Source organism: Gopherus flavomarginatus, chromosome 21, assembly GCF_025201925.1.
Source record: "Gopherus flavomarginatus isolate rGopFla2 chromosome 21, rGopFla2.mat.asm, whole genome shotgun sequence".
Taxonomy (NCBI): domain Eukaryota; kingdom Metazoa; phylum Chordata; order Testudines; family Testudinidae; genus Gopherus; species Gopherus flavomarginatus.
Genome location: NC_066637.1, coordinates 13023627 through 13038820, shown reverse-complemented (window position 1 = coordinate 13038820; position 15194 = coordinate 13023627). Strand labels below are relative to the sequence as shown.

The window sequence follows — 15194 nt, the reverse complement described above, 5'->3', positions numbered from 1 at the left end:
GGGAAGTTATGAAATTTCAGATGGGAAAGGAGGTGGTCTGTGTAATTGTAAAGGCATGGGGAGATAATCATGGGACAACCTCTGTTAAAATGCGGCCCATCCAATGAGAAACTATTATATCATTGTTTCTACTATATATAGAAAGCTACACAATTACATAGAATGCTAATACCATATTCAGACTGGATTAAACTTTGAAGGAAATGATTTACTTCATTTTATCAGTTTCTCTTGATCAATTAAAGTCACATTCCATAAATCAAATTACTTTAAAGAGGGAAAAAAATTCCACCAAATGGCAAGACTATTGTCTAAACTAAAAGCAAACAGACAATAAAAGGAAATTATTTTTTCCTGCTATAGTTTACTGAATATTTAAGCCCCGATCTTCAGATGTGCTCAGCATAAGGAGCTTCCTTGAGTTCACTGATGTTCTCAGGCCCAGCACTTTAGAAAATCGGACGATTAATTTCTATGATGCTTTTTAGAACAGGCCAGATTTAATCTTTACAGATTTTTCTACAAGGTGTCAGGGATGTATTTTGAGGAACAGAGGTATGAAAACCCAGGGCAGTGATTTCCTAGTGAAGCACTGACATTTTAGCAAATTGGTAGTTAAACCTTACATTTCATTCTAAGTTTGAGTCACACATCATTACTCATTTTTCTCTTGACAACAACATATATCCTCTCCTCTGTGCTTAAAGTTTCGACAGAAGAGCTGAACGCTAAGACATTAGTTTTGTTTTTTTCTATATTCCTACATTTCTGTGATTTAAAAAAATCAAATTAATAAAAGAAAATGAAAAATTTAATGAAACATGATCCAGTAGAACAAAGTAGAAGCAACCAGATCTCTGGAGAATTCGTGGGGCTTTAACTACATCAGGAAGTAATTACACAATATTTTCCAGAAGTGAAACAGTGAGCCTAACTGGAAAAAAATGTGGAAACATTTAGTTAGAACAGTAGAGCAAGGTATTATAGCCCCTCTTTTATGGATTAAACTTTGAAGGAAAATATGCAAATAATCAGGTCTTTAAATCTGTTTTTAATTACAACACTAGAATAGAAGTCAGAGGCACAATTTTGTACTGGTTTTCCATGACAAGAGAGATACCATTTTCATGTTGAGTGATATTTCTGTTGGTGAAAGTCACAGTGAATGAACAATACAACAGCTGAAATTGTGTTAGACATTTTTGTAAATTTCACTAATGTACTTACTCATTTAGTAGCACGCGCGCACCCCCCGCTTCTCTTACTCAAAGTCTTATTTGAAAAATCTAAATCTATCTCAATTTCCCCCCAGCAGAAGCCAGATTATGGCCCCGACAGTGAAAAATCTGTCCACGCACTGTGTGTGTGTTTCAGAGCCACTGAAACAACAGAACTTCCCACGAGAGACAAAGTGATCACTAGTGCACAACCAACCAGAAAACCCTGGTGTGCGCACAGCTGCTGGAGAGCAGCTGTCAAATCTCTTAGATCCCCAACTTGAATAGTACTAGGGAGAATGCAAAAATGGAGAGGGCAGGGAAGGTCACGGTGCCACCAAATTAGAAACACTGAGGCACAAGGCTAGATGTCAAGTGATATAATTTCTCTGTAACCTCACCTTCTTGGAAAATGTAACTGTTTTATTCTTTCAAAGCAAAATGAGAGTAATGAGACTGATAACATGCAGTTAAACAAGACTGCTACATCATTTAGAAACCTAACTGCTCAGATTCCTTCTTTTGTAAATGTGGGGAGAGAGACTGACCATGTAATCCAGACTGAACATCAACAGACATGGGTTCTAATCTTGGCTCTACAATAGCCTGATAGACACACCTTGGACTAATTAATATCTTTATTGCCTCAATTTTCCTTATCTGTGAATCAGAGATGATGACAATGAGCTAAACTTACAAGGGTTTTGTCAGGCTACATCAAATGATATTTGTAAAACCTATGAACACACTTGGAAGGGAGGGGATAATGGAAGTTCTCAAGCACCAAAAATATCCTCCAGTACATCAAAAACAAGAGAAATAGATGACATGGATAAGAAAAGCTTTTAGTGGCTATCACAAAGGGACAATATATTTTCATACAATGATTATATTGCAACACAGCAGTTGCTGGGTTAATACTTACAACTCATCTTGGATGTTGTCTGTCAGCTTGAATAGCTGCTCCTGTCCTTCCGCCTGGCTTTCTGAATACCGGGGCAATAGTCCTTGAGGGCCTCTGCAACAGCGTGGCTTCCTCACTCTCTCTGCCTGCGTCCTATATACAAAACACACATTAACTGATTTAATGCAACTTTTAAGTTTCCCTTGGAAACTTCACTCAATATAAGAAGTCATATTATAAGCAAGGTCTGGCATGGAAAAGCCATTAAGTTTTTAGATCTCTGTTGGTATCTGCTTCATAGAAATACAATAATATTTTATCTGGGGGTCTCGCAAGTAGACACAGATCTTTATGCTTCTTTTTGCTATTTTCCATTGAAATCTGGTCTGAAATTGAAAAGAAAGCAGTGAAATTGATGTGGAAAAGCACTGTGAAGCACAATGGCCAGCAAAGTTTTAATAAAAAGATGTATTAATACATAAAGGTTTTTACCCCTTTTTCCAGAAACAGGAATCCATATGTGCTGTATCCAGACAGTTATTGTATTTGTTGGAGAAGGCTGCATGTTGATGGACAAGATGGCAATAGGTTGAAAAGTAACATACCCACAAGTACTCTGCACATGTTAATGCTCTACCCACTGGTATCTGCATCAGCACTATAGTGTATCTTTACTTTAAAAAAATCCTGAATGCTTTTAAAATTTCAGACACTACCAACATGTGCAGAATTGTGCTGCAGGATACCCACCCCTGCCTCATTCTTTGCCTCATCCCAATCCCAACACTTTGAGATTCCTGCCTGCTGTTGAGATCTTTCTTTCAAGCTAGTACTATTAATTTTTCAAGAGGCTACTTATAGCTGAATGCAATATTTCTGATTATTGAACCCTACTTCCCCTCTGAATGCTCTCTACAGACACTGCAGAATGAACTGCTGTTGTCCTTTTGATCTAACGAGGGGAAAATCTCACATAACAATTAGTTTACTTCTTAAGCTGCTTGGCAACAGCACACAAGAGTCCTTGCCCTCTAAGTTTTGCTTGTTGCAGATGTTTTCTCTGGAGTCTTGTTACTTCTTTAGTGCTTTTCCTTTTCATCAACCCTATCCCTATATACACATACTCACACACACTTTTCAACTCTGCTTTCCTCTGAGTTTTTGGCATCCCTGCCTACTAACTCTAATCATGGCAAACTATATTTTTACCGCCTCTACTCTTCTTGGCTACAGCTACTAGTAAAAGTCACCTTCTATAAGTCCCTCATGTGCCGCCTTTAACTTGAGTCAGAGCTTTATTTGCCATAACTGTTTACTTACTGAGTCACTTATTGTGACTAAATTCACTTTAAGCACTTTTCTATTGCTGTTTCCTGTGGCTTTATTTTCTTGTAGCCTCTGTGGCGTGGTATCGTTCAGCTGGCTCAGTGGAAGAAAGAAATGGAAACCTCCCTTTCCCAATCCCTTGGAAAGCAGAGAACAGGCTACTATCATAAATGCCATTGGCTCTTTCAGAAGGCTTTGTTTATTTATTTTTTACCTCTGATCTATTCATTTAAGTCTACACCTGAAATGCAGGAATAAGATAAATAAAGAGAGGACAGATGTCAGATTTGTAGGATATGCTATTCCAGGGGTCGGCAACCTTTCAGCAGCGGTGTGCCGAGTCTTCATTTATTCACTCTAATTTAAGGTTTTGCGTGCCAGTAATACATTTTAACGTTTTTAGGTCTCTTTCTATAAGTCTATAATACATAACTAAACTATTGTTGTATGTAAAGTAAATAAGGTTTTTAAAATGTTTAAGAAGCTTCATTTAAAATTAAATTAAAATGCACAGCCCCCTGGACCAGTGGCCTGGACCTGGGCAGTGCGAGTGCCACTGAAAATCAGCTTGCGTGCTGCCTTCGGCACCCGATAGGTTGCCTACCCCGTGCTATTCAAACATCTGAATCTCCTTACAAAACGTCAACCTGAAATGCCTCAAATGTGTAATGTAGCCACAACCATCATTCTTAAAAATTTCCAGTGTTGCATCTACAGCTAGCTGACATTTCCACAGTTTTGTTATTAGTAGCTGCCTAAAAACATTGCTATATCTATCTAATTTACCTAGGAACTGCTGTGCTGTATGTAGTTTAGAAACCTATAGATAACTAGTGCCCAGTAGTGGTCTTTCTTGCATTGGAGAAAAAAATAAAATATCTCCCCTTGTGCTGCTGTTGGAGGTGGTGCAGGGATGAATTACAAAGGTGTAAAGTAATAAAACAGCATTTCATAAGGGATAGACAGGTACTTAGAAGTAAAACTGGACAGTACTTTAATCCATTTATCAAAATTCTTGCATGCTCCTATTTCCAGGCAGCTGGAATATACTGTGAAGAAGGCTAGTTTGTAACCAAAGAACTTAAATAAATAAAAGGTTAAAGCAGAAATCACGACTGCTTCAGTTTCTCAGAACATTTTACTTGTGAACCTTACTTGTGTGAATTTTCCTTCTCTCCATCCACCACCTTCTCGACAGCTTTAAAGGCCCAACTCTTCCACCCTGCACCCACACACTTACAGCAGTTTTCACAACTTTACAAAACAAAATGAATTGCTGAATATGAAAGAAGGGATTGGAGATTACAAAGCAGGTACAAACTGGTTGTCGTCTTCTTATTTTATCTGCTTCTCAAGTTTGTGCAACCTCTCTTATCCTTCCAGGGACTTACAACTGCAAAAAGTCAGATCAAGAAAAGAATCCACAGCCCTAAAAATAGTTAAGCCAACCTAAGCCAGACAGCACTAAGCAGACGGCACTAGGACGAGAGAAGAATTCTTCCATCACTGTAGTAAAGGCTTGTCTACCCTTGAAACAGTATAGCTGCACCGCTGTAGCACTTCAGTGTAGAGAAACGACCAACATTGATGGGAGGAGTTCTCCTGTTAGCGAAAGTAATCTACTTCCCTGAGAGTTTGGTTGCTAGGTTGACAAGAGAATTCTTCCATTGCCTAGCACTGTCTATATTGGAGGTGGGGCGGGTGGGGTCAGTTTAACTACATTACTCAGGGGAGTGGATTTTTCACATCCTTGAGTGATGTAGCTAGGCTAACTTTTTAGTGTAGACCAGGCACAAGTGTCTACACTGAACTGCTGCAATTGTGCTGCTGTAGCGTTTCTAGTGTAGACATTCCCTCTACCAACAACATTTGATTTTCAGCCTCTCCTGCCATGTTGCCACACAGCTTTTGATTTTGGCAAATGAAAAATCACTTCTCTACATAAAAAACTAAGAAGCAGTATCACCAAGTGGACTGAGTAGGGACCTAGGAGGCAACACCTAAGATTTAATCTTGGCTCTGCCACAAACTCACTGTTTGATCTTGGACCAAGCACACTGTAGACACTCTTTCATGTCTTAGGGTACGTCTACACTACCTGCCAGATCGGCGGGCAGCGATCAATCTATAAGGGATCGATTTATCACGTGTAGTGTAGACACGATAAATCAATCCCCGATCGCTCTCCTGTTGACTGCTGAACTCCAGCTCGATGAGAGGCAGAAGCAAAGTCGACAGGGTAGCCGTGACGTGCTGTGAGGATATGAAGTAAGTAATTTAAATTCGATCTAAGATACGTCTACTTCAGCTACGCTATTCTCGCAGCTGAAATTGCATAACTTGATTGATTCCTCCCCGCCCCCGTGTAGACCAGGCCTTAGTTTCCCCATCTGAGAACACGCGATACTTCTACCTATACATACATATCTTACATAACTTTCAGAGGGCTGATTGTAGAGCATTTTAAAGATGTAAATGCTATATAAGAGCTAATTATTCCAACCATCCCTCTATTTGCCAGAAACTGGGAATTAACGACAGGGGATGGATCACTTGATGATTACCTGTTCTGTTCATTTCCTCTGGGGCACCTGGCATTGGCCACTGTCAGAAGACAGGACACTGGGCTAGATGGACCCTGGGTCTGACCTAGTAGGGCCATTCTTATGTTCTTCGGAAGTTGAAAAGTAGTACATGACAGAGTGATGACCTTTACTTCACCCTGAACCTATAGAAAAAGAACCTTTTTGCCAGTTTAAGTTCATATAGATCTCCACTAAAAATGATATTTAAATCAGAAATGGTCTGTGAGGATTTAGGGCTGCACGGCACAAGATATTTACTGCAGGTCCGACCTCGTATTTATTTATATAAATTTACAGAAAACTAAGACGAGTGAAATAAAATGTTTGAAGCAAACGGTAATTTTTCATCAATAGCATCTGTCTGAGTTGGAGTAGCCTGAGTATTAAATGATCATACTGAATTCACAATCTAAACGGCTTAAACAAATATTTTAATTTACTGAAGAATTACTTAAAAAGCCTAGTACGACAGGGTGGAGAATTTCAAAAGTGTCTCTCATGTGGACAGTTAAGACAATGTAGAAGGAAGTGAAAAGGGAAGAACTGTCGTCAAGTGCTGAGAACAGGACACTAGCAATCCTGGGTTCTATTCCCATCTCTGCTACTGGCTCACTCTGTGATCTTGGCCATGTCACTTAACTTCTGTCCCTCGGTCTCCCATAGGTAGAACAGGAATAATAAAACTTCATAGGGGTATAGTTGGCTTAATTGTTAAGTACTTCTAGATCTGTGGATGAAGTCTGTGTGAGAGATGTGCAAATCACTACCAATTTCTGCAATTACAATGCAATACTAAATAAAATGTGTGTTTTTCTTAATGAAAATGTAAAATGTTTGAAGGCTATACAACATACTTCCACAATAGGAAGCAGAATCCCACCCTCACTATCTTTCCATCTTGCTGTTTGTCCCACCTCTCTGTCACAGACACTCCGCAAAGAAAAAGCAGAGTGCCTGAATATCCCACATTTAAAAGAGCAGAACAACAGAGAAATTATTGTTTCTTGGCAGCCCTCATTGGCTCTTAAATCTTTCTGCAGCACCTACAGACTGCAGCGACAAGTGATTTAGAAATGCTTATGTAGTGACAGATTTAAGGAGTGACTGGCTTACTCTTAACAAAAGGTTTAAACTTAAGTTACAGGTCAATAATTAACTTTTCAATGAAAGACTGTTCCTTTATGCATTCAGGAAAGTGAAATGAATAATGGATCATTAATTCACCTGCCCTGGAATGGGCAACAAAGTGTCCAATAATTTTCAATATAAAATATTCTTCCAGCAACATTCGATCTTGTCATTTTTACTCATATTTTGTCAACTTCTCTTCTGCAGCACAGCGTCTGGAGGCATCTGAAAGGTGGCATGTGAGAATGCTGTGGGACATGGAAAAAACAGGCCTTCTAATCACAACTATTCTGCAGAAATCAGGACAGAGTGCTGGCTTCCAATATCCGGCCTAGGAGCAGGTCACAGAAACAGAAGAAAACTGCTAGGCATTGCAATGTGTTTCTGAAAGACTCTTGGCAATTTATGAGTTAGTCTGGAAGAAATTAGGAGTACAGTGTGTCTACTAAGCTGATTTATTTACTGTTCCTCATTGCTTTTTTGGTGCTAACATGTTCAACCTGGTGATAAAAGGTAATTCTCCTCTTGGTGATAAGGTCAGCTGCCTTTTAATTAAGTGCCACTAATATTAACACCAATTGTGTTGACTGTCTTAGCCCATCAGCCCTGGGCAAACTGGTTTGCTTGGTCTGGACAGCTAAAAACATTCCTCACTACTTGAGTCGGTTTTTTTTAAATCTACAATTTGTTCTGCTGTCTCAAGTTACGTTCTGTAAATAAAAAGCACCAATGATGAAATACAAAAAACTGAAAATCTATAGAGCAGAATAAACGGTGGTGTGCCCACATCTGTGTTACATTAAACATGCACTCAACAGATTTGCCGATTCGTTTTTAATAAGCACACAAAGGCAATACAAGAGAGAAATGCCCTTATGTCTACCAGTCACAGCAGGAAAGAGTGCTGCTCAATGGAGACACGAAGAGATTGTGAATGGTGTCAGAAGGTTGAGGCACACAGTACGGTCCTTCACTGTTCAGACAAAGCATGACACTTGAGATTCTTATTTCAATTTGTTATACACATGTTTAAAACCTGTACGGCTTGTATTACTGTAGCTGTGTTAATTGGTTGTCTTCTGCTATACAATCTGCATTTTTTTTGGCGAGTCAGCCAAAATGGCTTCACTTTTTTAAAAAAGGTTTAGTGAGCAAATAGATCAGTGACTGTAGCAAGGCACTCACATCTCTCACTCGTGAGGGCTATTTAAGAACTTGGTGATAAATAGCATTGCTTGGTTTACAGCATAACTAATAGGTTGCACCTTCATCACCCAGTCAAGAGTTGTTATTCGAAGTATCATAGTAGTTGTAAGAAAATCAAATCCCAATCTCTTTCCATTCTAAGAAGGAAACAGAACACTGCATTGTAAGTTGTGGCCTTGCTAAGAAACAAAAGCTCCTGAGAGCTTCTAAAACTGTCTTCCTGGTAAGAAAGCCGCCACTCTTGTCACACATTGTCCCATTTAAAAGCAGTTAAACACATTTTTAAATCAACAGATCATAAGCTTTTCCTTGGCATACAGAAATATCCTGATCTGTTCAATAGTTTGTTTGTTTGTTTGAAAAGAATTTCAGCGAACAACCCAGGAACTAAATTTATTTGCAGGATTTAAAGAGATGCAAAAAATGTTCTCAGATTACTAGTTTCACTGATCTTAACATTTGTGACTTAGTGTCTGCAGTGACACAAATTCTGCATATTTAAGCACTGTGTACAGTTCTTAAGATGCTATTGCATCCAGTCCTTTGCAAGAAGACATATCTTCTTTTCAAGTATTTTCAAGACAACAGTTCCTCTTGGAGGACATATCAATTTTACACATTTCCAGAGGACTTCACTGCAATTCTCAAATGAATGCATTAAAATCGTTAAGGTGAAAATCAGTTAGCTCAACAGATAAATGGATAAACAAATATGGTTGCTTACAAGGACTATATGTTTCTGAGTAGCAGCCGTGTAAAGATTAAATTCACTAGGATTGTTTCTGTTTTGGGGGGTTGCCTCTGCCAATTTATATCGGAAAGGGATAAGATAAGAGGCAGATTATCTTGTTTTCAATCTTACCAGTCAGATTTCCAGACACACTTTCTCTTTCTCTTCATCATAAAGTGGCTTAAAGTCCAGACACCTCTGTGCTGGGCTCTACTTGTGCCTTACCTGCCAGGCCCTTAATGGAATTGTGCATGCAATAGTACGTAATGCAGATTGGAGCCCTCCAAATCCCAAACATGATCTGAGACACTCTAGGACTTGGAACATGTTGCTGTATGCAGAATTTCATCCACAGCCAGAAGAGGATGGCACACCACCAAACCCAGCACATAGGGGCAGTTAGCCATAAACCCGTCTAGATAAATTGCTCTGGAAGTTACAGAAAGTTAGGAATGGACATACCACTAAACCTATTCAGCCCTACCTATCCTCCCTATTACCAAACCCTTCTCCTCAACACCTAGAACAAGACCCTGGCTCCCTTCCATCTGACAAACAGTCCTACATAAATCAGAGACAAACACCTAAAAACAAATCTCTTTGAAGTCATCAAGTTCTTCAACGCTCCCACCAGTAATAAATTTCCTCAGCCAGATCTATTCCTTGCTGCCAAAACACAACTGCAAGGAACTGTCACCAATGTCAGTGTTAAGAAAGGTATTTCAGTTTTCCAATCTAACAGCCTAGTCACCGTACCCTATTAAAACGGTAACTTACTGGTGCTAGTAGAGTTAAAGCCCTGTCAATGTTTCCATTGTAAATCCTGTTTTCCCCATTTGTATAAAATTCATCTGTAAGAAGTCTGCTCCAGGCTGTAACTTGGCATGAAAAGTTTCAGCCTGGGAGCAATTCTTTTTTCCCTTTTAATAATTATGAAACAACATCAGTTTAAACAAAAGGAAATTTGGCAGGTAATCTGTCCATGAAACAATTCAAATCACTGCTGGTATTTTGAAGAAAGAGAACACTAAATTTGTTGATCTACTTAACTGTGGAAAGAGTTTGATGCACGTAACATATTAAGTACTTTTTCTAAAGATGTTTTACTGTGTTTAAAAAACAGAGGTGGCAGAATCTCTGAGGATAAGAGGAGGAAGACTATTGCAACTTTTCTCTTAAAATATGCAGTGTCTAGAGGCACACTGCACAGTGGTCTGAGCACCAGGGCTGGCTTTACGCTGATTCCCCAGAATTGGGCCCCGCTCCGGGGGGTCTTCGGTGGCATTTCGGCAGCGGGGGGTCCTTCGGTGCCGCAGAAGACCCGGAGCGGACCCCCTGCCACCGAAGTGCTGCTGAAGCCCTGGACCACAGCCGAGTATTCCAGTCAGGCCCTGCAGGTCATAAAGTCGGCTCTGCTGAGCACCAGACTGAAAGCTGTGATGCTAACACCATCAGTAGCCTTGGGCAAGTCACTTTACTGCCATGTCTCTTATTTTCATGATACATAAAATGGGGATAATTTCTTACTTACATCACAGATGGGTGCTGGATGAATGAAGTGTATAAAGCACCCTGAAAAGTGCTGAACTGATGGAGGCTAGAATTGTTTGGCTGCTAAAAAACTTTTACATATGCAGTAACAACTTGTTAAAATGTCCGTCAGGGCTTAATTCAGATGTGAGATGATGAGAAGTTGGACAAGAGTTTTAGCTGCGTGGATGGATAAGAAAAGCTGTATTCTAGGGCACATCTAAAAGACAAGTTAGCGTGTTGCAAGCTGGGGTGTAAATCTACTGTGCTCCAATATGTCCCCCCCCCACACACACTGCTGCTGTGCATCCAAAGTTCCCTAATGCGCGCTGACCTACTGCAGTTTGAAACAGCAGTACGCAAAGTGCACTAGGAATCTTTTGCTGTGCAGCAATAGGGGTCTACATGGGCTGGCAGCGTGCAGCATGCTGGAGTGCTGTAGATTGACACACACACAGCTGGCTGTGCACTAACTCATCATCTAGACAAGAACTGGCAACATTTAGACATAGCCTAGATGTGAGGGCCTAGAAAGAAGTTCCAGCTAAAGGTAACACCCAGGTTACAGGTCGGAGTGACAGGCAGGATGGTGGTGTTACCCACAGTGAATAAGAAAAGAGGTATTGTGGAGGGCTTGGGCTTGATTAGGAGCACTGAATTTGTGTTTGTGAGTGAGATTACCCAGAAATGAGGGACAGAGGCAGAAGAGAAAGGGACCAAGGACAAAGCCCTGTGGAACCCTCCCAGAAAGTTAGAAAAGGATCCTCTGAAGGACATATTGAAGAAGGGATTGGAGAGGTCGGAAAAGAACCGGGAGAGGGCAGAGTCATGGAAGCCAAGGAAGGGTAAGATTTCAAGAAGAGCATGGTTGATGGTATCGCAGATGGCTGATTGCTTAATGAGATTGAAGATGGTATACAGGTTCTGAGCTTTTAGCTAGTAAAAGGTCATTAAAGACCTTGGCAAGTGAGGTTCCAGTGAAGTGCAATGGGTGTATGTTGGACTGGAGAGGGTCTGGGGAAGAGAAACTCAGAGAGAGGGAAAGAATCAATATCTTGTCAACTGTGGCCAACTTCACGCAGGCTTACTCTATTTAATGCACCTGGCTGGATGCGACTGTTCTGATGAAGTTTGTGTTAAATGTTTAACGGTCAGTTACAGCTGCCTCCTGTCCCATTTTGGCATCAGGGGATGCAAACCCCAAACAAGGAGGACAGAAGATGATTATATGAACTCCTGCAAACAAACTGATGAGTTGTCACAGCTCTGCAATGTAACTCATGCACCAGTTCAGGGTCACAGATGCCTTTAAAGTGTGTTACAAATGCACATAAAATCCAATGTTGGATTTGGCATTAGAATATGAGTGAGCTGAAAAAACGTGTAAAATCACATGCAGCCAGACTGCTCTCTCCTGACTACACGCTGAAGGAGATTCACATGTGGTGTTTATTCCAGCAAATGCATGGAATGCACTGCACTTCTGAAATGTGCTCCCAAAATGCTAGTTTCAGGCAAAAACATGCCAGGGAAACAGCACCTATGACTAAAAGCTCCCACTTACTGTCAAATCACTCCTCCTCTGGGGACTCTGCTAGCTCAGATGAGGAAGACCTTTATCTGATTCAATATGCTTTTTGGAGGACTGTAGTGTCCTGGGGAAGCAACTGTTTATTATGGAGGCTGCTCTTGCCAGCTCCTCAAAGATGTAGCCATTCCACCACTTATTTTTTATGTGAGATCAGATCAGAAACAAGCCCTGTGTGTTTTAATACCAGGTAAAACCTCCTGACTTTGATCATTAAAACAGACTGAATAAGGGTCATCAGGTGAATCATCTGCAAACACTTGGAAGGTGGTAAGGTGATAGGGAATAGCCAGCATGGATTTGTAAAGAACAAATCGTGTCAAACCAATCTGATAGCTTTCTTTGATAGGATAACGAGTCTTCTGGATAAGGGAGAAGCGGTGGATGTGGTATACCTAGACTTTAGTAAGGCATTTGATACCGTCTCACATGATATCCTTATCGATAAACTAGGCAAATACAATTTAGATGGGGCTACTATAAGGTGGGGACATAACTGGCTGGATAACCGTACTCAGAGAGTAGTTATTAATGGCTCCCAATCCTGCTGGAAAGGTATAACAAGTGGGGTTCCGCAGGGGTCTGTTTTGGGACCGGCTCTGTTCAATATCTTCATCAACGATTTAGATGTTGGCATAGAAAGTACGCTTATTAAGTTTGCAGACGATATCAAACTGGGAGGGATTGCAACTGCTTTGGAGGACAGGGTCAAAATTCAAAATGATCTGGACAAATTGGAGAAATGGTCTGAGGTAAACCAGATGAAATTCAATAAAGACAAATGCAAAGTGCTCCACTTAGGAAGGAACAATCAGTTTCACACATACAGAATGGGAAGAGACTGTCTAGGAAGGAGTACGGCAGAAAGAGATCTAGGGGTCATAGTGGACCACAAGCTTAATATGAGTCAACAGTGTGATACTGTTGCAAAAACAGCAAACGTGATTCTGGGATGCATTAACAGGTGTGTTGTAAATAAGACACGAGAAGTCATTCTTCCACTCTACTCTGCGCTGGTTAGGCCTCAACTGGAGTATTGTGTGCAGTTCTGGGCACTACACTTCAAGAAAGATGTGGAGAAAATGGAGAGGGTCCAGAGAAGAGCAACAAGAATGATTAAAGGTCTTGAGAACATGACCTATGAAGGAAGGCTGAAAGAATTGGGTTTATTTAGTTTGGAAAAGAGAAGACTGAGAGGGGACATGATAGCAGTTTTCAGGTATCTAAAAGGGTGTCATCAGGAGGAGGGAGAAAACTTGTTCACCTTAACCTCTAATGATAGAACAAGAAGCAATGGGCTTAAACTGCAGCAAGGGAGATTTAGGTTGGACATTAGGAAAAGTTCCTAACTGTCAGGGTAGTTAAACACTGGAATAAATTGCCTAGGGAGGTTGTGGTATCTCCATCTCTGGAGATATTTAAGAGTAGGTTAGATAAATGTCTATCAGGGATGGTCTAGACAGTATTTGGTCCTGCCATGAGGGCAGGAGACTGGACTCGATGACCTCTAGAGGTTCCTTCCAGTCCTAGAGTCTATGAATCTATGAATGCACTTAAATTTTGCCTTTATAAATTTAAGGCAGAGCCAGAGGGCCAAATTTTCAAAATAGGAAAGCAACAGGTCTGCCCACAGGAATGGAGGTACCTGTGGCACCCACACCAGAACTGATATTTGTACAATCTAACTAAAACTTGCATTTGCAAACTGGATAACTGGGTGCCTAACCGCTTGGATGCAGTTGCAATTACCTAATTCATACCCTATTCATGTACGTGCATACACACTGTGTTTGAATATTTAGTTCCATCGTATTCGTGTAACAATGTCATTTTAAACAGATCTGAAATTTTTAAAAACGTAATAAATGGAAAATATACTATAGCCATTATTAGCATCCAGTTTCAGCCTGGATAGCTGATGTCACAGTTGTTGTTTCATTAGGATATTTTTTAAGATGCTGAATAACTCTTTCACTCACCCCCATTTAAAAAAAGGCAGATAGACCTTGACAATTACCTCATTCAAATACATCACTGATTTCTGCTGCCCGAGAAAACTACTCCTCTCCCACCTTTGACTGCAAAGAGTTGCAGTCTCACTCTTAAATGTTGGTTAAAGCAAATCACACATAACCCTAATTCTTAATAGGATGAGTCACAATGTCAGATAACTCATTGCTATCTTGTATGCAAGTATAAGGCTTTACTTTTAACTCCAAACATTCAAAAAAGGATTAGAACTTATCTGAATAAAATGTGCAGCAGTTGCCTTAGCTAAGATAAAAATCACAAGGCCTATGCTTCAGGGCACAAGCTGATAACCTGAAGCCAGAGAAATCCCACTCCATAGCACAGTATTTCACAATTAGGTACAATGTGGGAGTACTGCACCTTACTCCTGAAGCTTCTAAAATTGACTGCTTCAGAGGCGGGATGCGGGACTAGATGGAGAATTAGTCTTCTGTAGTATGACAATTGTTACAGTGCTCATCATTAAAAAGTTAGCATATACCAAGAATTGCCACTTTGTAATGACAGCTACCATGTGATCACTCAATTACATTAAAGAAGAAAACTATTTTGTTGTACAGCTTCATACTTTGGGAAAGCAGAACCTATTGAGAAAGTAAGTTAACCAACAGGCATACAACCAGAACACAGGGCTAAATACTAAATTGTATACAACTAAAAGGCCATACAAAATGGATTTCCTCGATAAAGCTGTAACAGTATTTTTCTCCAGACCCTGGTGTACATATTTTTAAATCTGCTACAGATGATACAGCAATGGGTGCTATACAAAACTCTAAGATACACAAGCAGAAAAGGGCAAAGATGTTAAATAAGTTGATTGGGACTTAAAATTTACAGTTGCAAGGAACACTTTAAATCAACTGGTAGAACATGCAATTCAATAATGTTAACAGCAGTATCAGGTGGAAAAATTACCTATAAAATATACCAACACTTCTACTAGATG

The 15194-nt window shown here is 40.2% G+C and overlaps 1 protein-coding gene across 6 annotated transcripts in view; it reads right to left on the bottom strand.

Moving 5' to 3' along the window:
* The window catches only part of VPS13D (vacuolar protein sorting 13 homolog D), a 188379-nt gene that overhangs the window by 8655 nt on the left and 164530 nt on the right, over positions 1-15194 (bottom strand). For all 6 annotated transcript variants that reach the window (XM_050931510.1, XM_050931512.1, XM_050931515.1 and 3 more), the window contains one exon: positions 2143-2274. In XM_050931510.1, the coding sequence (XP_050787467.1) occupies positions 2143-2274 (132 nt within the window). The remainder of the gene's footprint in view (positions 1-2142; positions 2275-15194) is intronic.